The sequence below is a fragment of the Pristiophorus japonicus genome, chromosome 15 (genome assembly GCF_044704955.1).
Source record: "Pristiophorus japonicus isolate sPriJap1 chromosome 15, sPriJap1.hap1, whole genome shotgun sequence".
NCBI lineage: Eukaryota > Metazoa > Chordata > Chondrichthyes > Pristiophoridae > Pristiophorus > Pristiophorus japonicus.
Window position 1 is genome coordinate 114,393,933 of NC_091991.1, and position 27,128 is coordinate 114,421,060.

Genomic DNA, 27,128 nt, shown 5'->3' on the forward strand with positions numbered 1-27,128 from the left:
CTCCCCCAGTGCTTGGGTTGGGAGCGCCAGGCTATTGACCCAGTGACGAAGGAATGGCCGCTCATCTGTCCATGTGTTCCTGATAATCCTGCTCTTGTTCTTGAACCCAGCTGAGTGGTGATGGGATTGTTGTTTCTGGAATTCTAAAGGGTCTACATGATCAGTCAACAACCCCATTTATAGTGTCCTCTGATGAGGAGGATAGCAGGACATGAACTAGGGGAACCCTGGCCTTTTTATCTAGCAATTCCTATGTTCGGGGTGGTAAAGATCACAGGAGGGAGGAGCTGTCAGTGACCTTGGCAAGTTTCTCCAGTGCGTCCTGTAGATTGTACACACGAGTCGTGGTGCACCGGGGGTGGAGGGGTAATCAAGTCCAGGGCGCCGCTCAAGCACACTGCTCTGGCCTGGATGGCGTTGGGAGTTGCAAGTGTTCTGTCATCAGACAAAATGCTGCTTCATTATCAGAGAAGCTGAACACTGGCATCATCAATAAACAGCCCACTCCTGACCTTGCACTGGAAGAAATATTACTGAAGCCACTAATTCCTCCAGCAGTGTCCTGGGGCTGTGAGGATTGGCCCTCACCAATCATTTGTTCCAGGTATGACGCCACCCACTGGAGGGATTTTCCTTTTGACCACCATTGACTTGAGTTTTGCTCGGTCAGAATGTTGCATTAATGGAGAGGACAGTTGCTCTCAACCTCACTTCTGCTATTCAGCCACTGCGTCCAGGCTCAAGTCTAAGCTGAGTGGTTGGTTCTGGCAGAACCAGAACTGAGCATCAGTGAGTAGGTGTTGTTTGATGATAATATTGACAACTGTCAGTCACTTTACTGCTTGGATCGAAGCTGATAATGGGCTGGGTTAAGATTTATCCAGTATTTTTTTTGTGGATAAAACTTACCTGGTCAACCGTCATTGTTGGGTAGGTGCTCGTGTTGTAGCTGTACTGGAATAGCTTGGCTAGCTCTGATGCACAAGTCTTTAAGCACTACCACTGGGCTGTTATCAGGGTTTATAGCCTCCGCTGTGCATGGTGCACTCCGATTCTACCACGCCCTCTAAAGTACAGGCCTGTTGGAGTGCAGATGAAAATACATGCCCCAAAAGGAGTCTTCCTTTGAGATGCACATCCGACAGTGGTGAACTCAAATTTTTGTTCCTCAGGAAAGAAGTTTTAAATCAAAACACAGCCGCACGCTCATACCAAAAAAAAGAGATACTGGGCATCTCACTCAGGCCTCAAGGTTCAATTTAGCCAGGTGGATTTGCTGGACAGTTTTCAGGATTTGCTTTGCATGGAGCCAGTGCCTTGTGTAATAAAGTCCCCAGTGTCTGTAGTATAATCATCCTGGGTTTATTGAAGTACAGAACTTAAAGACACAAATACTAGAAAGCAATACAAAAATCCAAACCAAGTAGACAGCGTCACTGTTCGATGCAGAGTTCCTGCAGAACATTACCTCCATTAATAAAATCTCACATCTGAACCCAAATGTTTCTTCTCGTTTCATTCTCGGTTTGGTGTGGAAGAACGGAGCAATATTCAAACCAGCCCCATCTCATTGCCAGGACAGTATAACACTCAGGGTAGCACCAACTTCATCTCAACAACGCTTGGTTTATTTTGAGGCATTGGATGACTAGGCCAATCTGACAACTTGAGTCTAAACTGCACCACTACCAAGCAGGACTCCAGGTGCCGTCCTGGTTACCATTATAACTCGATGACTGGGTCGTGTTCCGTGTCTTCCCACATTCAACGAACAGCCACATTGAAGATTCTCTCGCACACAGACACGGCCTTATTCCTCTCCCCACCCCCGCTCCAAACACAGCACACATTATGTGCAAACATGTAAAATACAGTATTTCCCAACCCCACCCCCAAATTACACAACTGAAGTAAAATAGAACCTGAACAAAGTAAGAGATGGGGAAAGTTTGCTAATTTTCCGATGTATTTTTGAGCCTCCATTTCAAGATTTTGCTTGGGGACAGAAGCCCCCTGAGCTTTCACAGTCTTTATCGCGAGGAGTTGGAGCTGGACCTACTGCGGTGACGCCGGCGTCCTGGTGATCGCGACCGAGATCGTCTGCGGACTGGCGAGCGTCTGCGAGGTGATCGGGACCTGTGGCGGGAGACAAGTGTGCGGCGTTAAATCGGCTCCACACAGTGACCCTCACTGGCACATCGCTGCCGGAACCAAGCGGCAAACCACAAAGACAGATTTGCATTTGTATAGCGCCTTTCACGACCACCGGACATTGCAAAGCGTTTTACAGCCAATGAAGTACTTTTTGAGTGCAGCCACTGTTGTAATGTAGGAAACGCGGCAGCCAAGTTACGCACAGCAAGCTCCCGCAAACAGCAACGTGATAATGACCAGATAATCTGTTTGTTTGTTATGTTGATGGAGGGATAAATATTGGCCAGAACATCGGGGATAACGCCCCTGCTCTTCTTCAAAATAGTGCCATGGGATCTTTTATGTCTACCCGAAATCTCATCTGAAAGACGGCACCTCCGACAGCACAGCACTCGCTCAGCACTGCACTGGAGTATCAGCCTAGATTCATGTGCTCAAGTCCCTGGAGTGGAACTTGAACCTACAACCTTCTGACTCAGAGGCGAGAGTGCTACCCACTGAGCCACAGCTGACACTCATGCACAGACTCAGAGCTGCTGTTCAAGCATCAATAACCACACTAGCACCATGCCCCTTCACACCCCCATCCCGAGGAAGTGTGCTGTTCAAATGGCAATCTTGTAACTAACCTTCTCCTCATTCGTGGTGGTGTTCTGCGCCACATTGGAGGAGGCGGAGGCATCCTACGCGGTGGGGTGATTCGTCGCGGCAAAGGCCTGGGCCGCGGAGCCAACACGGCAGTGGCCGTCACTTCCTGGCCGTCGATCTGACCTGCAGAACAGAAATCGGGGTAAAGTGTGGGAAAGGAAGAGTGCAGCCCGACAGATGGAGTGCCCACTGCATTTACACAACGTGCCTGACACAGCACGTCACCTCCGCAGAGCGACAGCAGGCAAACCCGCTAGCCATCCGCACCAGGGGTGCAATGGTGACCAGGGCAGCGGGAGAAATTCCTGCTCCTCCCTAAATACAACCATAGGATCTTTAACATCCACCCGAACAGGCAGCCAGGACTTTGGTTTCAGGACAGCAACGCCCCGTCCCCGCCCTCCCAACGCAGCACAGCGCCCTCTGGTAACACTGCACCACTCAGCCTGGACCCTCAGCTCAAGGTCTGATGTGGAGCTTGAATCTACCACCACCTGATTCAGTCACTGAGCCCAGCCAGCGCACACTCGGTATCAAATGACACAGTCTGGGAAAGCTCCAAGCGAAATACACCGGTTTCCGACACTCGGAAAACAATAGGAGGGTGGAACTGAGCAATCGTTCCATAACAGTTAAATTACTCTACAAGTGCTGTCATCTCAAATACCAACGTACAATGTACAGGATTACTTCCCGCATTTAGGCAGGGCGTTTAAAACGACCCCACGTATTGGCATACAAGAGCACTAGTGCAGTTTATTAGTAATGCTGCTGTTGCTTTGCTAACGGTTTTGGCCAGTCTGTAAATGCTGCCGTATTCTGGTGATTGTCGGCAGATTATGGATTGTTCCCGTGTTGAAGCCGCACAGTGAAGCCGTGTCTCTGCACTGGCTGTTACCTCCATCCATGTGCTTCAGCGCCTTCTCTGTATCATCCGGATTCTCAAACTCCACGTAGGCGTAGCCCTTGGACAGGTGTGGGTGCAGGCGGTCCAGCGGCATGTCGATCAGCTTAATCTTCCCGTAGGTAGAGAAGATCTCCATGATATGTTCCTGTGGCACAGAGAGAGAGAGAGAGAGAGAGAGAGAGAGAGAGTCAAGCACTGCAGCACCAGGACACACACAGCTGAGTGGGACATCCATTCATCCAACAACAATTGTATTTATATAGCGCCTTTAACATAGCAAACCATCCCAAGGTGCTTCACAGGAGCGTCAAACAAAATGTTACATAGAGGTATTAGGACAGGTGACCAAAAGCTTGGTAGGTTTTAAGGAGGGTCTTAAAGAAGAGAGGTAAGGAGGCAGAGGGGTTTAGGGAAGGAATTCCAGAGCTTAGGGCCCAGGTAGCTGAAGGCATAGCCGCCAATGGTGGAACAATGAAGATCAGGGATGCGCAAGAGGGCTGAATTAGAGCAGCGTAGATACCTGGGAGGGGTGTGGGGCTGGAGGTTAGAGATAGGGAGGGGCGGAGGGGCTGGAGGAGGCTAGAGATAGGGAGGGGTGTAGGGGCTGGAGGAGGTTACAGAGATAGGGAGGATTGTGGGGCTGGAGGAGGTTATGAATAGGGAGGGATTTGAAAACAAAGACGAGAATTTTTAAATCGTGGCGTTGCCGGACTGGGAGCCAACAGGACCCAGGCTGAACACGCAACTTTCAAGCTTCCTTTGTACTCACTGAGGTGAGGGATGTTATTGTCGGGGAGTAGAACACTTTCCATTTCAGACACACATTGCATCAAGCACTCCCACATCAGGCTCCCTTCTCCTCTGCCCAAACCCCAGAAGAACAGCCCTTGCAGGAGGGGCCCCGAACTACAGCCCATAGCATCCCCCCCCCCCCCCCCACAACACCACAAGTCCTGACCATCCAGCGCACAAGCCAAACAACTTCCTGTATTTCTTGCTCACTGGTTTGTGAGCCCCAAGGGTTGATGAAGGGACATTTAGCATGGTTACCTTAAATCAGTTACACTAAGATCTGTCAGTATCCACAGGAATACAGATTTAACCGTTACACACCGCCTTGAGATTGCCAAATAAGTGCTGAACTCGGGACATTTCGGTGCACTTCTTCATCTTTCTTCCTTCCTCTTTAACCAATGGCTTTCTATTTTCTTTTGCCCTTTATTTCACCCTCACACTTCCCTCTCTTCCATTCCAGTTACCATGCTGTCAGTCAAACTTTACAACATTGGTAGCTTCTTTCCCCTCTTTCTTTAAACCAGCTCACTGCCCTCCCCTCCTGTACCCTTGCCCAAGTGACTGTAGATACAGTGCAGCACAGAGTGCTAACACATGGCACCAGGGGGCAGTCAGACACTGACCCACTACCCAGCCACGTCACTGTGGACAGACTAGCACTTTCCTCATGGAGGGGTAAACCAGGAGTCTACCACCCCAGCGGCTCACATACTCCATGTAGTAACCCTCCAACCCAATTGTCCCCTCTTTTCTAATGCTGCCAGTGGCCTTGCAGCCACTCATCCCAGTGATCATTCTGCATGACAAGTGTCAGCAACTACTTGGTAGTGGGAGGCATCACAGCCGAGCCTCAGCCTGACCTTGCCCAATGTCGTGCGCGCTGAGCAAGGGATCACTGGATCGTAGTTCGGTGTGGCAAAGCCCGGGGTCACCTGTAACATCACAATCGAGATCAGAACGACCCAGTAGGTCAATAGAGAGCAGCCTCTTGGTAAGTGCTCAGTGGAGGCTTTCAGGAGTCAAGGAATAGGCTACAACCCCTCGGTCATAGGGGGTACATAAGAAATAGGAGCAGGAGTAGGCCATTTGGCCCCTCAAGTCTGCTCCGCCATTTAATATCATGACTGATCTGATCATGGACTCAACTCCACTTCCCTGCCCGCTCCCATAACCCTTTACTCCTTTATTGCTGAAAAATCTGTCCATCTCCACCATAAATATATTCAATGACCCAGCCTCCACAGCTCTCTGGGGCAGAGAATCCCATAGATTTACAATACTCAGAAGAAATTCCTCATCTCAGTTTTAAATGGGCGGCCCCTTATTCTGAGACTATGTCCCCTAGTTTTAGTCTCCCCTATGAGTGGAAATATCCTCTCTTCATCCACCTTGTCGAGCCCCCTCATTATCTTACATATTTCGATAAGATCACCTCTCATTCTTCTGAATTCCAATGAGTATAGGCTCAACCTAACTTCATAAGTCAACTCCTTCAATGACTCAAGCTTCCACAGCCCTCTGGGGTAGAGAATTCCAAAGATTCACCACCCTCTGAGTAAAGAAATTTCCCTTCATCTTCATCCTAAATGGCCGACCTCTTATTCTGAGACTGTGACCTCTGATGGAATTGAAAAGTAGGGAAGTTACGCTAAACTTGCATCGAACCTTGGTTAGACCACACTTGGAGCACTGCGTACAGTTCTGGTCGCCATATTATAAAAAGAATATAGAGGCACTGGAAAGGGTGCAGAGAAGATTTACAAGGATGATACCAGAAATGCGAGGGTATACGTATCAGGAAAGGATGAACAGGCTGGGTCTCTTTTCTCTTGAAAAAAGAAAACGGAAGGTTGGCCTAATAGAGGTCTTTAAAATGATGAAAGGTTTTGATAAAAGTAGATACAGAAAGAGTGTTTCCACTTGTGGGGAAGTGTATAACTAGAGGCCATCAATATAAGATCGTCACCAAGAAATCCAATAGGGAATTCAGAAGAAACTTCTTTACCCAGACTGGTGAGAATGTGGAACTCGCTACTACAGGGAATGGTTGAAGTGAATCATATCGATGCTTTCAAGGGGAGGATAGACAAGCATATGAGGGTGAAGGGAATAGAGGGTTATGCTAACAGTTAGATGAGGAAAGATGGGAGGAGGCTTGAGTGGAGTATAAACACCGGTATGGGCTGGTTGGGCTGAATGACCTGTTTCTGTGCCGTATATCCTATGCAATCCTATGAATATCCTATGTAACATTGCATCTGAAAGACGGCACCACTGACAGTGCAGCACCTCCTCAGTATTGCACTGGAGTGTTGACCTCGTTATTATGCTCAAGTCTCTGGAGTTTAGCCCACAACCTTCTGACTTGGGTGCAACCTACTGAGTCATAGCTGTCTCCCTTGATCAAGCCATGAATTGAATGGTGGAACAGGTTTAAGGGGCTGAATGGGGCCTACACTGCCCCCTGGGTTAGAGAATTCCAAAGATTCACCCTGAGTGAAGAAATTTCTCCTCATCGCAGTCCTAAATGGCTGATCCCTTATTCTGAGACTGTGACCCCTGGTTCTAGACTCCCCAGCCAGGGGAAACATCCTCCCTGCATCTACCCTGTCAAGCCCTGTAAGAATGTTGTATGTTTCAATGAGATCACCTCTCATTCTTCTAAACTCTAGAGAATATAGGCTTAGTCAACTCAATCTCTCCTCAAAGGACAATCCCCCCATCCCAGGAATCAGTCTGGTGAACCTTCGTTGCACTCCCTCTATGGCAAGTATATCCTTCCTTAGGTAAGGAGACCAAAACTGTACACAATACTCCAGGTGCAGTCTCACCAGGGCCCTATATAATTGCACAAGAATTATTTACTCCTATAGAGAGCAAACAACTGAGGGAACAAATACCCTCAGAAACTGTAGATGCAAACAGTGTAACCCACAGAGCAGAGAGAGACTGCTTCAACCCAGATCACCCTGCACTGTGTGGGCCAGAGCCACAGGGTCCTAGTACCCGTCGCCCCGAGAAAACCCAACATCTCCATTCATTCTGGGGTGCAGTACAGCACAGATTTAAGTACAAACATAGCTTGACCATCACCCCCTCCCTGTACAGTTGCCTGCGACGCATGGCTATTTATAAAGGAGACTCGCGACCCGCAGGAATTAGAACAGGCACCTTGGTCACGTTCCTGGTCAGCCTGCCGATGTGCACTTTGGTGGGTCTGGGAGTTGGACTTCTTTTCTTTCTTTCCTTGTCATCTCGTTTCGGGGATTTAGATCTGTCAATGCAACCAAGAACAGTTTATATGTAAACACACGGCGTACAGCGCTGTTTACTGCAACACAACGGCCTTGAATGGCCGAGTCCAATTCATTCTCACCAAGTATTCTGGTGCAGTTTAAGCAAAAGAACCGTGGTATTATTTACACTACACACTGGCATCCCATTTCAGAACAAGATGATCAGCTCGATATAACTTCCCTTTCCCCCCCCCCCCCCGGAGCAGGCCCTCGCCTCCTGCGACCCCTCACCCCTCCGCCTCCGGCCTGGCTGTTCTGCTACTGCAGACGAAAAACTTTAAATGTTGCACGTACGATGCTCCTGTGAGGGAATAGCTTGTTGACGGTCACTGTCAAAGATCACAGATCACAGTAACGGAGGGGAACCAACACTTGTGTACCTTTACCCAGCCTGGAGTCAATGTCTTTCAGAGAGAAGAAAGTCAGAGGGAGAATGAATTGAAGAGATTTCAAAACATAAGAATTAGGAGCAGGAACAGGTCATTCGGCCCCTCGAACCTGCTCCACTTTTCAATAAGATCATAGTTGATCTAACTCAACTCTACCTTCCTGCACTGTCCCACATCCCTTAATATTCAAAAATCTATCAATCTGTGTCTTGAATATACACAAAGACTGAGATTCCACAGCCGTCTGGGGTAGAGAATTCCAAAGATTCACCACCCTCTGATTCAGCTCAGTCCTAAATGGTTGACCCCTTAATGGAATGCCAGTGTGGTTCTTTTGCTTAAACTGTAATCCACCCTGTAAGCCCTGTAAGAATTTTGTATGTTTCAATGAGATCACCTCTCATTCTTTTAATATATAGGTCTAGTCTACTCAATCTCTCCTCATAGGACAATCCCCAATCCCAGGAATCAGTCTGGTGAATCTTCATTTCACTCCCTCTTTGGGTAAGGAGACCAAAACTGTACACAATACTCCAGGTGCGGTCTCACCAGGGCCCTATGTAATTGCAATAAGATGTCTTTACTCTTATACTCAAATCCTCTTGTAATAAAGGCCAACATTTGCTTTCTTAATTGCTTGCTGTACCTGCATGTTAACTTTCAGTGATTCGTGTACAAGGACACCCAGGTCCCTCCGAACAACATTTTTCAATCTCTCACCATTTAAAAGATACTCTGCTTTTCTTTTTTTCCGACCAAAGTGGATTACTTCACATTATATTACATTTGCCATGTTCTTACCCATTCACTTAGCCTTCTGAAGCTCTTTGCAACCTCCTCACAACTTAAATTCCCACCTAACTTTGTAGCATCAGCAAACTTGGATTATATTACATTTGGTCCCCTCATCCAAATCATTGATATAGATTGTGAATAGCTGGGGCCCAAGCACCGATCCTTGTGGTACCTCACTAGTTACATCTTGCCAACCCGAAAATGACCCGTTTATTCCTGCTCTCTGTTTTCTGTCCATTAACCAATCCTCAATCCATGCTGGTATATTACCCCCAATCCCATGAGCCCTAATTTTGTTTAATAACCTCTTGTGTGGCACCTTATCGAACGTCTTCTGAAAATCCAAATACACCACATCCACTGATTCCCCCTTATCTATTCTACTAGTTACAACCTCAAAAAACTTGAACAGATTTGTCAAGCATGATTTCTCTTTCATAAATCCACGTTGACTTTTGCCCAATCCTATTATTTTTTTTAAGTGCCCTGTTACCACGTCCTTAATAGATTCTAGCATTTTCCCTACTATTGATGTCAGGTTAACTGGTCTGTAGTTCCCCGTTTTCTCTCTCCCACCTTTCTTAAATAGTGGGGTTACATTAGCTACCTTCCAATCTGTGGGAACCGTTCTAGAATCTATGGAATTTTGGAAGATGGCAACCAATGCATCCACTATTTCTATAGCTACCACTTTCAAAACTCTAGGATGTAGGCCATCAGGTCCAGGGAATTTATCGGTTTTCAGTCCCATTAATTTCTCAAGCACTATTTTTTTTTACTAATACTAATTTCAGTTCCTCATTCTCGCTAGACCCCTGGTTCACCACTATTTCCGAGAGGATTTTTGTGTCTTCTTCCATGAAGACAGAGAGTATTTGTTTAATTTCTCTGCCATTTCCTTATTCCCCATTATAATTTCTCCTGTCGCAACCTGTAAGGGACCCACATTTACCTTCACTAATCTTTTCCTTTTTACGTAATAGAAGCTTTTACCGTCTCTCGCTAGTTTACTCTAATATTCTATTTTCCCTTTCTTCATCAATTTCTTGGTCCTCTTTTGCTGAATTCTAAAATGCTCCCAATCCTCAGGCTTACTGCTCTTTTTGGCAACATTATAAGCCTCTTCCTCCCTCCCATTCAACTTGGAGATTTCTGCGTCTGATTTAAGATTTGACTGGATCTCCCAGAAACTCAACGAGAGAGGATTTAGAACTTCAAGCTCAAAGGAGGCCTGATGGACCATCTCCATGAGTCACAACGAGGTCTTCCAGCAGCTGACTGACAAACTCCGCCTCATACACTCGCTCTAATCCATAAATCATAAAATCACTCACCACTTCCAACACTCAGCACAATCCAATCCCTGCCCCCACCATCTACACCTCTATAACCCCCACCTTACGCCAATGCCCAAAACACTATATTTATCACCTTTACGTCCACGTCAATAGGTCTGGGAAGGAGACTGAGGCACCAGTATGTCGGAACCCCCGACATGAAGGCGAATGTATGAACTCAAGATCATACACTGAACAAACCGTATCCGACACAAACTCCACCCAATTCCCTTCAAATCCAATCATTTTGGAGAGGTGCCCAGCAGGCCATGAAGGCTATGTGGCTATGTGCTGGGGTGTAATCCTCTCAGCCATGGTGACCAGCTCTCTCCCCCTCCCCTCCCCTCTCTCTCTCTCTCTCTCTCTCTCTCTCTCTTTCTCTACACCCCCCTTCTCTCTTTCTCTCCCTCCCCCCCCCCTTCTCTTTTCTCTCTCTCTCTCTCTTCTCTTCCCTTCCGCCCCCCCCCCCACACATACACACACAGCATCACTGACAGGGAACATTTACAGCTTAACCAACTCAGTGTGTGTTGTGCAAAGTACTGCATCAATAAAATGGTGCATCACATCCAAAAACAATCATAATAAATTACTTTTGAAAAGAAACGATGCAAAACCCCACGTAAGCGTTACATTTGGGGACATTAGGTCGATGAAAGGATAGACAAGGATCATTGTAGGTGCTTCATCAAGGCAAAAATTTCTTTTAACGGCCCATTGCTTTCTGTTTCGTTTTCGGTGTGGTGTTTTATAACAGACCGAGCTGAAACACTATCTGAAAAAGTCACAATTTCAAGTCGGTAGCTCTGAATTGAGCCAAATTCCTGCCATAGGTCAGGGCTATAAATAGAGCTGGAGCGCCGGGCCCTGGAACGTGGCGAAGGTGCGGTGAATGGGGTACGGGACCCAGAAGAGCCAAGGGCCCGGAGCAGCACGGACCAGCCCACACTGCGATATGTGCATGCACTAGGTCCGTGCAGCAGAGCTGGTCTCCAGTCATCCTGGTTAATCCTTGCCACTGGATAAAGGCCTAGCTCTGTCAAGCCCGTGTGGTGGCTGATGTGCAACGGTCACCACACATTAAAAAAATTCACACACAGGCATCTTCCACTCCCTCAATTGGAGTTCAGGACTGGAGCATCGGGTCCTTCATTGAAACATCTGTGAACTCGTGTGGAAGCAAGTCATCCTTGTTCGAGGGACCGCCTATGATGATGATGATGATGAAATCTGTGTCCTCTGGTTACTGACCCTTCTGTCACTGAAAATAGTTTCTCTTTATTCTCTATAAAAACCATTCATGATTTTGAATACCTCGGTCAAATCTCCTCTTAACCTTCTCTGCTCGAAGGAGAACAACCCCCAGCTTCTCCAGTCTCTCCACATAACTGAAGTCCCTCATCCCTGGTACCATTCCAGTAAATGTCCTCTGTATCCTCTCTAAGGCCATCACATCCTGGCTAAAGTGTGGTGCCGAGAATTGGACACAATATTCCAGATGGGGCCTAACCAGGGTATTATAAAGGTTCATCATAACTCTCTTGCTTTTGTACTCTATGCCTCTATTTATGAAGCCCAGGATCCCGTGTGCTTTTTTTTTAAGCCGCTTTCTCAACCTGCCCTGCCACTTTCAACGATTTGTGCACATATACCCCCAGGTCTCTCAAGAATTGTAGTCTTTAATTTATATTGTCTCTCCTTGTTCTTCCTACCAAAATGTATCACCACACTTTTCTGCGTTAAATTTCATCTGCCACGTGTTCGCCCATTTCACCAGCCTGACTATCACTATACATTATAAGTTTTGTGTCGAGTACCAGGGTATTATAAAGGTTTAGCATAACTTCCTTGCTTTTGTACTCTATGCATCAATTGTACTCTATGGTTTAGATTACTAGCATGCACCAATTCAACGGGCAAAGCACCCGATCATTAATCCTGAACAGAAGTGTATGCCTTGCTCTCAGCTGCAGATTGAATGTGGATCAACACACCAGATCAGTAAGTAATTAACATATCTGAAATTGAAAAGCTCTTTAACTACAAGGAACCAACAGATGCTGTGTTAACTTTTGTTTGAAAATTAATTCATGGGATGTGGCCGTCACTGGGAAGCCAGCATTTATTGCCCATCCCGTTTCCCCGAGGTGGTGATGGTGGGCTTTCTTCTTAAACCAGCGTAGCGGGTTGATACAATTGAGATTTGCTGGGTCACTTCATAGTCGACCATACAGTGCAGACTGGAGTCACGTATAGGCCAGACCGGGTAAGGACGGCAGCTTTCCTTCCCTGAAGGACATTAGTGAACCAGTCGGGTTTTTACGATTACCCGGCAGCTTCATGGTCACTTTTACTGAGACCAGATTTTTATTGGCAGATTTCTGTCTAAAAACTGAACTCAAATTATCAGACAGCGTGAGTGGGATTTGAACTCATGTTTTCTGGATTATTAGTCCAGTAATTTAACCACTACCTACTGAGGAAAGTCCCAGCTCCACGTTTCAGCAAGGTCTGGTCCCTGACCCAAAGACACTGCACTGACAGAGAGGAGATGATTGCTGGTTGCGAGGGGTTTGGTTGGATGGGCTTTCACTCTACTCACTTTGAACGAGTGCGCCTCCTGTTGGTGTGTCTGCGCCGGGACGGGCTCGGAGATCCGGAGGAAGAGCTGGAACTAGAACTACGGGAACTGCTGGAACTTCCGGAGCGACTGGAGGCAGAGGATGAGCTCGATCCGCTGCTGGAGGCGGAGGTGGAACTGGATCCGGAACTGGAGCTGGAACTAAAGATATGACAGAGACAATTACCAAAAGAGAGGGCAGCTTCGCCGCACACAACAGGCAAGCCCAGGATCCAGGCCGATCTGTGACCCTTCACATCCCAACACACACCCAGGATCCAGGCCGTTCTGTGACCCTTCACATCCCAACACATGCCCAGGATCCAGGCCCATCTGTGACCCTTCACATCCCAACAGGCAAGCCCAGGATCCAGGCCGTTCTGTGACCCTTCACATCCCAACACATGCCCAGGATCCAGGCCCATCTGTGACCCTTCACATCCCAACAGGCAAGCCCAGGATCCAGGCCGTTCTGTGACCCTTCACATCCCAACACATGCCCAGGATCCAGGCCCATCTGTGACCCTTCACATGCAATACACGCCCAAGATCCAGGCCGATTTGTGGCCCTTCACATCCCAACACAAGAGCAGAATGGGATTCTATTCAGGCAAATCTAACTGCGATTTTGGAAGATGCACAGCTCTACCTTTAGATCCGAGTCCTGCGCCAAGCATGCGGTCTAAAACCGAGACCCGCAGGTCGACATCAGTTTGCTGCGTACTAAACCACAAAGGACATCACTGAAGCAAACTGAACCTGGTTTTGATTCAAATCAGACCAGCTCCCAGGTATACCAGATCATACCAAGTTGCCGGATCTCAGTGTCAGCTGTGGCTCAATGAGTAGAACCCTTGTCTCTGAGTCGGAAGGTTGTGGGTTCAAATCCCATTCCAGAGACTGGAGCACAAATATCCAGGCTGACACTCCCAGTGCAGTGCTGAGGGAATGCTGCACTGTCGGAGGTGCACTCTTTCGATGAAGTTGGGTTCAAATCTCACTCCTGATCACCGAGGCCCCGTCTGCCCTCTTAGGTGGACGTAAAAGATCTTAGGACACTTATTTTTTAAGAGCAGGTGTCCTGGCCAATATTATCCCTCAACCAACATCGCTAAAACAGATTATTCTGTTCATTATCACAGTGCTGTTTGTGGGACCTTGCTATGCGCAAAATGGCTGCCGCGTTTCCTACATTACAATAGTGACAACACTTTCAAAAGTACTTCATTGGCTGTAAAGTGCTTTGGGACACCATGAAAGGCGCTATATAAATGCAGGTTTCTCTTCCCCTCCCACCAGACAGCTATCAGGAACAGAATCCCAGGCTAGTTTCTCCCTCTCTAACCCAGGGTACTAACACAAATAGTAATGCCGCCATATCCCAGGGTGAGGAATAGCCATTATATACTGCAGTGGATTTAGATTGACTTTCTGTTTCTACAGAGACTTTCATCTCATCAGTGTGAAAAACAGGAATTTATATTTAAATCTCATCTCTCTAAAACATCCCAAAGCTCGCTGTATTCAATCAATTCACCACTGAAGTGCAATCGTTGTTGTGTGGTGGGTAAATGTGGCAGTCACTCTGTGCAAAGTGAGGGCCCACATACAACAAGATAAGTGACTAGTTAATGTGTTCTTGGTGTTGGTTGATAGAGGGAGGAACGTTGGCCAGGACTCCGGGAGAACTCATTGCTCTGTCTCCAATAGCATCATGGGCCACTAGGTTTTACATCTCAGCCAAAGGATAGCACCTCCAACAATGCAGCACTCCCTCAGTACTGGACTGGAGGGTCTGGTTCGATTACGCGCTCAAGTTCCAAGCGTGGATTGGATTCTCGGCCCAGTGCCTAACCCACTGCAACAGCCAGCCCTCTAAGAGGGCCCAGGGGCAGCACAGGCCAGCCCACACTACGATATGTGTGCGCACTAGGTCCGTACAGCACGTCTTTCATGCACGTAGCATTTGTAACAAAATAGATGAGTTGGCACAAAGTGAAACAGATGGTATGATCTGATAGCCATTACAGAGACGTGGTTGCAAGGTGACCAGGACTGGGAATTAAATATTCAGGGGTACTTGACAATCCAGAAGGACACACAGAAAGGAAAAGGAGGCGGGGTAGCTCTATTGATAAAAGGATGGAATCACTGCAATAGTAAGAAACGATATTGGCTCAAATGATAAGGGTGTTGAAACAGTTTGGGTGGAGATAAGGGACAGTAAGGGGAAAAAGTCACTGGTGGGCGTAGTCTATAGGCCCCCTAACAGTAGCGACTCTGTTGGTCGGAGCATAAACCAGGAAAAAGGGAACAGCAATAATCATGGGTGATTTTCACCTCCATATTGATTGGATAAATCAAATTGGTCAGGGTAGTCTTGAGGAGAAGTTCATAGAGTGCGTAAGGGACGGGTTCCTTGAGCAGTATGTGACGGAACCAACGAGGGGGAAGACTATCTTAGATCTGGTCCTGTGTAATGAGACAGGATTAATAAACAATCTCCTAGTAAAGGATCCCCTCGGAATGAGTGATCATAGCATGATTGAATTTCAAATTCAGATGGAGGGTGATAAAGTTGGATCTCTAACAAGCATGCTAAGCTTAAATAAAGGAGACTATAAAGGTATGAGGGCAGAGTTGGGTAAATTGGACTGGGTAAATAGATTAAAGTGTAGGAAGATTGATGAACAGTGGTGTACATTTAAGGAGATATTTCACAACTCTCAAGTAAAATATATTCCAGTGAGGAGGAAAGAGCGTAAGAGAAAAGATAGCCATCCGTGGCTAACTAAAGAAATAAAGGATGGTATCCAATTAAAAACAAGGGCATACAAAGTGGCCAAAACTAGTGGGAGGACAGAAGATTGGGAAGCTTTTAAAAGCCAGCAAAGAACGACTATAAAAATGATTAAGAAAGGAAGGATAGACTATGAACGTAAACTAGCACAAAATATAAAAACAGATAGCAAGAGTTTCTATAGGTATATAAAAAGGAAAAGAGTGGCTAAAGTAAATGTTGGTCCCTTGCAAGACGAGACCGGAGAATTAGTAATGGGGAACATGGAGATGGCAAAAACTCCGAACAAATATTTTGTATCAGTCTTTAAGGTAGACAATATTCCGAAAGTGGATAGTCAAGGGGCTATGGGGGGGGAGGAACTTAACACAATCACAATCACTAAGGAGGTGCTGATCAGCAAGATAATGGGACTAAAGGCAGATAAATCCCCTGGACCTGATGGCTTGCATCCTAGGGTCTTACGAGAAGTAGCGGCAGGGATTGTGGATGCATAGGCTGTAATTTACCAAAATTCTCTGGATTCTGGGGCGGTCCCAGCAGATTAGAAAACTGCAAATGTAACATCCCTATTTAAAAAAGGAGGCAGACAAAAAGCAGAAAACTATAGACCAGTTAGCCTAACATGTTGGGAAAATTTTGGAGTCCATTATTAAAGAAGCAGTAGCAGGACATTTGGAAAAGCAAAATTCAGGCAGAGTCAGCATGGATTTACAAAGGGGATGTCATGTTTGACAAATTTGCTGGAAATCTTTGAGGATGTAACAAACAGGGTGGATAAAGGGGAACCAGTGGATGTGGTGTATTTGGACATCCAGAAGACATTTGACAAGGTGCCACATAAAAGGTTACTGCAGAAGATAAAAGTTTACGGGGTTGGAGGTAATATATTAGCATGGATAGAGGATTGGCTAACTAACAGAGAACAGAGAGTCGGGATAAATGGTTCATTCTCTGCTTGGCAACCAGTAACAAGTGGGGTGCCACAGGGATCAGTGCTGGGACCCCAACTATTTACAATCTATATTAACGACTTAGAAGAAGGGACTGAGTATAACGTAGCCAAGTTTGCTGACGATACAAAGATGGGAGGAAAAACAATGTGTGAGGAGGACACAAAAAAGCTGCAAAAGGATATAGACAGGCTAAGTGAGTGGGAAAAAATTTGGCAGATGGGAGTATAATGTCAGAAAGTGTGAGGTCATGCACTTTGGCAGAAAAAAAATCAAAGAGCAAGTTATTATTTAAATGCAGAAAGATTGCAAAGTGCTGCAGTACAGCGGAACCTGGGGGCACTTGTGCATGAAACATAAAAGGATAGCATGCAGGTACAGCAAGTGATCAGGAAGGCCAATGGTATCTTGGCCTTTATTGCAAAGGAGATGGAGTATAAAAGCAGGGAAGTCTTGCTACAGCTATATAAGGTATTGGTGAGGCCACACCTGGAATAGAGCGTGCAGTTTTGGTTTCCATATTTACGAAAAGATATACTTGCTTTGGAGGTAGTTCAGAGAAGGTTCACTAGGTTGATTCCGGAGATGAGGGGGTTGATTTATGAGGAAAGGTTGAGTAGGTTGGGCCTCTGCTCATTGGAATTCAGAAGAATGAGAGGTGATCTTATCGAAACGTATAAAATTATGAGGGGGCCTAACAAGGTGGATGCAGAGAGGATGTTTCCACTGATGGGGGAAGAGTAGAACTAGAGGGCATGATCTTAGAATAAGGGGCCGCCCATTTAAAACAGAGATGAGGAGAAATTTCTTCTCTCAGAGGGTTGTAAATCTGTGGAATTCGCTGCCTCAGAAAGCTGTGGAAGCTGGGACGTTGAATAAATTTAAGATAGAAATAGACAGTTTCTTAAACGATGTGAGGAGTAATCGTAATAAGGTGGACGAATTAACTGCGAGGCAGCAATTAACGAATATGATATAATTGGCATCACGGAGACATGGTTCCAGGGTGACCAAGGCTGGGAACTCAACATCCAGGGGTATTCAACATTCAGGAAGGATAGACGGAAAGGAAAAGGAGGTGGGTAGCATTGCTGATTAAAGAGGAAATTAACGCAATAATAAGGAAGGACATTAGCTTGGATGATGCAGAATCTGTATGGGTGGAGCTGCGGAATACCAAAGGGCAAAAAACGCTAGTGGGAGTTGTGTACAGACCAGCAAACAGTGAGGTTGGGGACAGCATCAAACAAGAAATTAGGGATGCGTGCAATAAAGATACAGCAGTTATCATGGGCGACTTTAATCTACATATAGATTGGGCTAACCAAACTGGTAGCAATACGGCGGAGGAGAATTTCCTGGAGTGTATTAGAGATGGTTTGAGACACCAATATGTCGAGGAACCAACTAGAAGGCTGGCCCTCCTAGACTGGGTAATGTGTAATGAGAAAGGACTAATTAGCAATCTTGTTGTGCGAGGCCCCTTGGGGAAGAGTGACCATAATATGGTAGAATTCTTTACTAAGATGGAGAGTGACACAGTTAATTCAGAGACTAGGGTCCTGAACTTAAGGAAAGGTAACTTCAATGGTACGAGACGTAAATTGGCTACAATAGACTGGCGAGTGATACTTAAAGGGTTGACTGTAGACAGGCAATGGCAAGCATTTAAAGATCACATGGATGAACTTCAACAATTGTACATCCCTGTCTGGAGTCAAAATAAAATGGAGAAGGTGGCTCAATTGTGGCTAACAAGGAAAATTAAGGACATTGTTAAATCCAAGGAAGAGGCATATAAATTGGCCAGAAAAAGCAGCAAATCTGAGGACTGGGAGAAATTTAGAATTCAGCAGAGGAGGACAAAGGGTTTAATTAGGAGGGCAAAAATAGAGTATGAGAGGAAGCTTGCTGGGAACATAAAAACTGACTGCAAAAGCTTCTATAGATATGTGAAGAGAAAAAGATTAGTGAAGACAAACGTAGGTCTCTTGCAGTCAGAATCAGGTGAATTTATAATGGGGAACAAAGAAATGGCAGACCAGTTGAACAAATACTTTGCTTCTGTCTTCACTAAGGAAGACACAAATAACCTTCCTGAAATGCTAGGGGACCGAGGGTCTAGTGAAAAGGAGGAACTGAAGGAAATCCTTATTAGGCAGGAAATTGTGTTAGGGAAATTGATGGGATTGAAGGCCGATAAATCCCCGGGGCCTGATAGTCTGCATCCCAGAGAACTTAAGGAAGTGGCCCTAGAAATAGTAGACGCATTGGTAATCATTTTCCAACAGTCTATCAACTCTGGATCAGTTCCTATGGACTGGAGGGTAGCTAATGTATAACCACTTTTTAAAAAAAGGAGGGAGAGAGAAAACGAGTAATTATAGACCGATTAGCCTGACATCAGTAGTGGGGAAAATGTTGGAATCAGTTATTAAAGATGAAATAGCAGCGCATTTGGAAAGCAGTGACAGGATCGGTCCAAGTCAACATGGATTTATGAAAGGGAAATCATGCTTGACAAATCTTCTAGAATTTTTTGAGGATGTAACTAGCAGAGTGGACAAGGGAAAACAAGTGGATGTGGTGTATTTGGACTTTCAAAAGGCTTTTGACAAGGTCCCACACAAGGGATTGGTGTGCAAAATTAAAGCACATGGTTTTGGGGGTAATGTACTGACGTGGATAGAGAACTGGTTGGCAGACAGGAAGCAGAGAGTCGGGATAAATGGGTCCTTTTCAGAATGGCAGGCAGTGACTAGTTGGGTGCCGCAGGGCTCAGTGCTGGGACCCCAGCTATTTACAATATATATCAATGATTTAGATGAAGGAATTGAGTGTAATTTCTCCAAGTTTGCAGATGACACTAAGCTGGGTGGCGGTGTGAGCTGTGAGGAGGACACTAAAAGGTTGCAGGGTGACTTGGACAGGTTAGGCGAGTGGACAAATGCATGGCAGATGCAGGATAATGTGGATAAATGTGAGGTTATCCACTTTGGTGGCAAAAACAGGAAAACAGAATATTATCTGAATGGTGGCAGATTAGGAAAAGGGGAGGTGCAACGAGACCTGGGTGCCATGGTACATCAGTCATTGGCATGCAGGTACAGCAGGCGGTGAAGAAGGCAAATGGCATGTTGGCCTTCATAGCTAGGGGATTTGAGTATAGGAGCAGGGAGGTCTTACTGCAGTTGTACAGGGCCTTGATGAGGCCTCATTGGAATATTGTGTTCAGTTTTGGTCTCCTAATCTAAGGAAGGACATTCTTGCAATTGAGGGAGTGCAGCGAAGGTTCACCATACTGATTCCTGGGATGGCAAGACTGACATATGGTGAGAAAGCAGGAATGGGGTACTGAAGTTGTATGTTCAGCCATGAACTCATTGAATATATAGAAACATATAAAATTCTGACGGGACTGGACAGGTTAGATGCAGGAAAAATGTTCCCGATGTTGGGGAAGTCCAGAACCAGAGGACACAGTCTAAGGATAAGGGGTAAGCCATTTAGGACTGAGATGAGGAGAAACTTCTTCACTCAGAGAGTTGTTAACCTGTGGAATTCTCTACCGCAGAGAGTTGTTGATGCCAGTTTGTTGGATATATTCAAGAGGGAGTTAGATATGGCCCTTACGGCTAAAGGGATCAAGGGGTATGGAGAGAAAGCAGGAAAGGGGTACTGAGGTGAATGATCAGCCATGATTTTATTGAATGGTGGTGCAGGCTCGAAGGGTCGAATGGCCTACTCCTGCACCTATTTTCTATGTTTCTATGTTATGGGGAGTGAGCGGGGAAGTGGAGCTGAGTCCATAATCAGATCAACCATGATCTTATTGAATGGCGGAGCAAGCTCGAGGGCCTACTCCTGTTGCTATGCTCTTATGTTTGCATGGTCTCCAGTCGTCCTGATTAACCCTTGCCACTGGATAAAAGCTTACAGCTCTGTCGAGCCCATGTGGTGACTGATGTACAACGGTCACCACACGTTAAAAAAATCTACGCAGAGGCATCTTCCACCCCTTCAATTGGAGTTCAGAACTGGAAAATCGGGTCCCTCATGGAAACATCCATGAACTCATGTGGAAGCATGTCATCCTCATTCGAGGGACCGCCTATGATGAATGTCAAATATCGTGAAAGGCATTTTAAGAAGATCATATTTGTTGTGTCCTGCCTGAGAACATTTAACCATTGAAGGATTTTCAAAGAACCGGGAGTTAACATATTGGTGCACATACACACTGCTACTGCATACAGGCCACACCCTACACTGGAGCTCTGCCCTAGGAAAAAGTAATCAACTCTCACATAGGCCCCAGCTCTGTAGGAGTGGCCTACAGGACAGCCCAGCTGCTCCCCCTGTACCTGGTGCTGCTGCTCCCAGTCGAGGCACTCCTCCGCTTGCGGGTCTTATCACGACCTCGTTCTTTCTCGCTTGACTCCTTGATGCTGGATTTCTCCTTCGTTCTGTCTTTGGATTTCTCTTGAGCATGTTCTTTACGCTTGGTCGGTGACGGAGCCCTGTTGGAAAAAAGAAGAGAACATTAAGAGTGGCTGAGTAAAGGAAGCAAGGAGCTGGCAACAGTTAGGGCCCAAGCCAATACAATAGGACTCTGGTTGGAAAGGTCAGCGAAGGATCGATCTGAAATATCAGTTGAATGCAGTGCAGACTGGTTTTCAGATCGCTACTAAAAGTACAAATGCAAAAATGTTGTAAAAAAATTATTTGCTATGACGCAAGAACGAAGACTAAAACTACACAGTAACAAAAGTGATAAAGGTCATTAAAACTCAGTCAGCTGTAGAAGGCAACAGGTTAGCCCTGCTGCCCAACACTGGAGAAAGGCAATTCGGGGATCAAGGTAGTGAAACCACAGGAAGGTGAAGGTGAAGCAACCGCTCACGTCTGTGGTACGGAGTATCCCACAACCCTGCACGGAATGGGGCAAAGCGCCTTAACTAAAGATAGAAAGAACACTAAAGATCGGGAAGTTAGACCAGGCTGGCAACACTCGGTAGGTCTTTCAGAATCAAAGAGAAATCAACATTGCAGACAAGACCCCTCACTGACCTGCTATTTCTATTTCTATTTGTGCAGCACATAGGAACCCCTTGAGCCCGTTCCACCATTCAATTAGGTCATGGCTGATCTGTACCTCAACTTCATTTACCCACCATGTTAATAATTAGGAAGCTGGGATAATGCCACAACTCCAAAGCCCGAGAGAACAGCAGTAGCAGCTCTAAAGAGCAACAAATGGCCCAAGACCCCCACGAGGTCAGCATTCAACGCTTACCTACACAGAGAGCTGTCAACAGTGCCTCGTGGGTACCAACAATCCAATATCTACGCAATCAGACCTAACCCAATCGCACACAACAATCACCGATACCATGGCTTCTACCAACATCAGCTCACGGTGATGGCTACAAATTGGTTTGTTAGTGGGGGGGAACTTCGATTTGCAGAGCAAGTCTCTGTTCCGATACGCTCTGAAGATTCGTTCTGGCCCAAGCACTGGAAAGGCTCTCGAGTGTGACTTTTTGTCAAAAGATCAGTCTGGATTAATAAAGGGCTCTGCTGCCTATTTAGTCCGATTCTTGCAGAAAATTAAACCAGAACCGGTTTCTTTAAAGGACCTCATGCCCTGGTTTCAACCGCCATTCCTGGAAATCTGATCACCCTGAGACTCCCAAAGCAAGCGCTCTACTCGGAACTCCTTCATGGCAAACAAGCCAAAGGAGGGCAGAGGAAACATTACCGGGGCACCCTCAAAGCCTCCATGATAAAGTGCAACATCCCCACTGACACCTGGGAGTCCCTGGCCAACGACCGCCCTAAGTGGAGGAAGTGCATCCAGGTGAGCGCTGAGCACCTCGAGTCTCATCGCCGAGAGCATGTAGAAATCAAGCGCAGGCAGTGGAAAAAGCGTGCGGCAAATCTGTCCCACCCTTCCTTACCCTCAACAACTGTCTGTCCCACCTGTGACAGAGACTGTAATTCCCGTATTGGACTGTTCAGCCACCTAAGGATTCATTTTAAGAGTTGAAGCAAGTCTTCCTCGAGTCCGAGAGACTGCCTATGATGATGATGAAAGCAATACATCCTGCGGTCTGTCCTCAACTAGCCCCCCACATCTCCGACCCTGTGCCTTGCCTCGCTGCCCGGGGTATTTGAAAGCGCCACTCCAGTTTTACATTTCCACCCCAGCAAGTCTCTTGTAGGCTGCGACTAGCTCCCCTCTAAGTATTGCTCACATTTCTTTTTTTTACCTCGGAGAGACTGGTGCCAGATGGAATGAGATTTCTACAGTGTTGCTCAATATTGTCAGTGCACATTGAACATCGGACAGCTAGATGGGCTCAGCAACCAGAGGGATACAGCTCCAATGGAGCGGTGAACGCATTCAAAGTATGAACATGAAACTGTAACTTTATTGCAGTTCTATTTAATATCATGCGTGTATTATTTGTTTGTTAGTAATTACATTTGTAAATAAATCTGGATAGAAAATTAGCCTGTTTAAAAAAGTTTTTTTCATTAAGCATGACATATTTTGAGTCCTACATACTATCCAGTACCAATTTCACCACAAAAAGGTGAATAGTTAACCCAGAGTCATGCTACTCGTTCCCAAGCACACACTATAAAGTTGTAGGCTATGCTTGTAGGGATCCTGGGTTTGCCTATGCAAATTTGTGAGACTACGAATAAAGAGAATTAAGAGAGGGCTCAAATAGTAGGAATCAGACATGGACCCCCATCGCCCATGGTCACTTACCAAGCTAATTGGGACGACTTTCTGTTTTGATGGAAGGAGAGAAGTGAAGGTTATTTGAGACGGATGGTAGAATCATGCATATAAAACCATAGGCAAAGAGTTAATTAGCCATTAAGAAGTATTTATTTTCACAGAGCGTCATCTCCCGGTGTAAAAATATGTAGTGGGGATGGATTCCGTACAATTCTACAAAAAGGGAGCTGGACGAGATGCTCAGAAGGGAGGCCATTTCCAGTTATCGCAGGTAAGTTGTGGGTTGCGATTAGAAGGGTCGATGAGGTACTGCAGCTTCCTGGAACCTGAGGGCGTTCCACAGGAATTTCATAGAGTTCTTATAATGACCTCAGGATTTGTGGTCAGTTTTTTTGCCTCTTCAAGGAAGTTGCGCGCGATTAAGGGGCGGATCAGTGGTGTATGTGGCTGGTGGAGGGGGGACCAGAGTATAGCTTGATGAAGCTCCCATCCTTTTTGTATACATGTAAATTGCAAATGTAGAGCTGCATAACTGTATAAATTATACTAAACCGTCATAAATCACTGGTTAGACCTCAACTACAGTATGTGTGTCTAATTCTGTGCATCACACTTTAGGAAGAATGTGAAGGCTTTGCAGAGATTTACTAGAATGCTACCATGGATGAGGAATTTAAGTTATGTGTAGAGGCTGGGGTTATTCTCCTTACAGCAGAGAAGGTTAAGGGGAGATTTAATCGAGGTGTTCAAAATTATCGGGGGTTTTGATAGAGTAAGTAAGGAGAATCTGTTTCCACTGGCACAAGGGTCGGTAACCAGAGGGCACAGATTTAAAACAATTGACAAAGGAACTAGGGGAAGATGAGGAAACATTTTTTAAGGAGCTAGTTATTTATGATGATCTGGAATTCACTGCCTGAAAGGGCGGTGGGAGAAAATTCAATAGTAACTTTCAAAAGGGAATTGGATAAATACTGGAAGGATTAAACAGGGTTATGGGGGAAAAGTAGGGGAGTGGGACTAGTTGGTTAGCTCTTTCAAAGAGCTGGCACAGGCATGATGGGCCGAATGGCCTCCTTCTGTTCTGTATCACGGCCTGGTCCGCCATTCAGTATCATGGCTGAACTTTGACATCAACTCCACTTTCCTGTCCTATCCCCATACTCCCCCGTACTGTCATTGCCTGCACTTCTCTTTAACAAGTTATTCCCCTGCTGGGACTGTAACTCTTTGGTAGGAGTCGTTCAAATGATTCACTGCCGTCATTTCATCCCCAAACAGCAAACTCGTTTTAAACTATGAACGTAATATTTTAACTAATTCAGAATCCATGACAGGGATGACCCAGGGGTTGGAAAAGTGAGTGAGCAGAACCAGCAGGCCACAAGCATTACAGCAGCTCACTATAACGCTCTTTCATAGAAACATAGAAAATAGGTGCAGGAGTAGGCCATTTGGCCCTTCGAGCCTGCACCACCATTCAATAAGATCATGGCTGATCATTCCCTCAGTACCCCTTTCCTGTTTTCTCCCCATACCCCTTGATCTCTTTAGCCGTAAGAGCCATATCTAACTCCCTCTTGAATATATCCAATGAACTGCAGCAGGGAATTCCACAGGTTAACAACTCCCTGAGTGAAGAAGTTTCTCCTCATCTCAGTCCTAAATAGCCTACCTCTTATCCTAAGACCATGCATCACACTGCAGGTCGATAAGCTCGAGTTGGAAGCCGTGTGAAATGTTGTCAACATCAAATGTGAATGGCGAGAATACAGGTAATTTTCTACCATTCTAAAATCCTGGAATCGACTAGAAAATTCAGCATGCAAGTTGAGCAGTGACGGCGTGTACTTTTTCAGCTTTTCATCCCAAACAGTAATCTGTTGCAAAGTTGGAAAAGCTGAACTTTCCCTCTGCCAGTTCCTGCAGCCGTCTGATCGATCATCCAGTGAGGCCCCCTCCAATGCCCTGTCCCATCAGCTCTTTCAGTCATGCGTTACACTCCGACCAGTACAATCTTCTCACTACATCCCATTTTCTTACTGCAAACTCTGTCCTCCCAACTGATAACCACCATGCTCCTTACACCATGCATTTCACAGCAGTGAGAGGGGAGAGAATGGTTATAAGAGTGGATAGAGGTTCCGATCAGAGTTTACATACACTTCCCTTACAATCAGTCCACTATCTGGTGAGACAACTAATTTTCTTCAGGGTCCAATACAACTGTGGCCTTGGGCTCAAATAGCAGCACAGATGGGCTGTCCCTCCAAGTTACAAAACAGCAGAAACTACAGTAAATGTAGTTTGACCAGAGTAGATCTTCTCAGAGATATACTGAGATATTAGGGTAGCGTGTCATCTCAAGTGGGAAGGCCACATAGATATAGCTTGAAATATGCTTAATAGTGATCTTTACGACAATAACAACTTACAATTATGTAGCACCTTAAACATAGTAAAATGTCCATGGTGCTTCCCAAAAATTGACAAGGAGACATTAGGACAAGCGACTAAAAGCTTGGTCAAATAGGTAGGTTTTACAGAACTTCTTAAAGGCGAACAGGTGGAGAGGAGGAGGTTCAGGGAGGGATTTCCAGAGCTTAGGGTCTAGGCAGCTCAAAATGGGGCAAAAGAATAGCCTGCACTGCGTTAACACAGGAGACGAAAAGATCTGCTCCATACTAAAGGAGAATTGAAGCCTCTGCGGATCGACCGAACTCTACAGGCAATGCAAGCACTTTTGCTGGGTTGAGAAGTACTGGGTTTTCAGGTGACTTCCTATATATCAAATTCTGCTCAGCTTCCTGAGGTGGCTTTCAGTAAGTTGTGTAGATTTTGTTTTTAAACACAAACATTTTAGGACAAAGTATTTTATTGCTGTTTTCTCTTAAAATGACTAATCTCATTTTGGGTGAGGTGTAAGCTGTGCAGGGCCCGGCAAACATTGCCCCAGGAACCGCTCACAGGAGGGGAGAGGAGCTCTCAGGGAAACCCCCGGGCACACTGTGTCATTCACAGCAGCCCGGCCCCAGGCTGCCCCATCCCCCCCCACCCCAAACAAAGCGCAGTTGCCCCGGTCACCGCCCCACACTGTCAATGGCATTCCGCTCTGCTAGGCCTCAGGCTCCGATCTCAGCCGAGATTCCATTTCCGGACAAAACAACGTCCATCCGGCCCCAAGGCGTCACGGTGCACCGAGCGCGGGCCAGCCCGAAGGCAGGGAGCCATGCGGCGCGGCGCTCGGGCGCAGCCGGCCTCTCGATGGACACGGATTGACATCCACTTACATTGCGCTCGCTCCGCTCCGCTCTCACTCAGCGATTCCCGGCCCGCCAACACTCCCGCTCACTCGGCGTCACCCGCCGCACGCGCTCCGTCATCACGCACGCAGCGGTGAAGTGGTGACGCCCGTCTGCCTCTAGAGGGAGCTGCAGCGCTGGCTGGGGTACAACAACAACAACTACTATTTATCATCACTCATCATCGTAGGCAGTCCCTCGGAATCGAGGAAGACGTGCTTCCACTCTAAAAATGAGTTCTTAGGTGGCTGAACAGTCCAATATGAGAGCCACAGTCCCCATCACAGGTGGAACAGATAGTCGTTGAGGGAAGGGGTGGGTGGGATTGGTTTGCCGCACGCTCTTTCCGATTTCTGCATGCCCTCGGAGAGGAGACTC

General features: G+C 46.3%; 1 protein-coding gene across 2 annotated transcripts; it reads right to left on the bottom strand.

Moving 5' to 3' along the window:
- Window positions 1–1,346: 1,346 nt before the first annotated feature.
- Window positions 1,347–26,845, bottom strand: rnps1 (RNA binding protein S1, serine-rich domain). Of its 2 annotated transcripts, none has more exons than XM_070900841.1 (7): window positions 26,739–26,845; window positions 21,059–21,214; window positions 12,924–13,097; window positions 7,676–7,778; window positions 3,701–3,854; window positions 2,784–2,925; window positions 1,347–2,136 (listed from the first exon to the last, which is right to left on the bottom strand). In XM_070900841.1, coding segments are annotated over exons 1-7 (837 nt in total). In that variant the 5' UTR covers window positions 26,741–26,845; the 3' UTR covers window positions 1,347–2,030. The 2 variants fall into 2 exon arrangements, with proteins under 2 accessions (XP_070756942.1, XP_070756941.1); XM_070900840.1 differs by having other exon boundaries at window positions 12,924–13,103.
- Window positions 26,846–27,128: the final 283 nt, after the last annotated feature.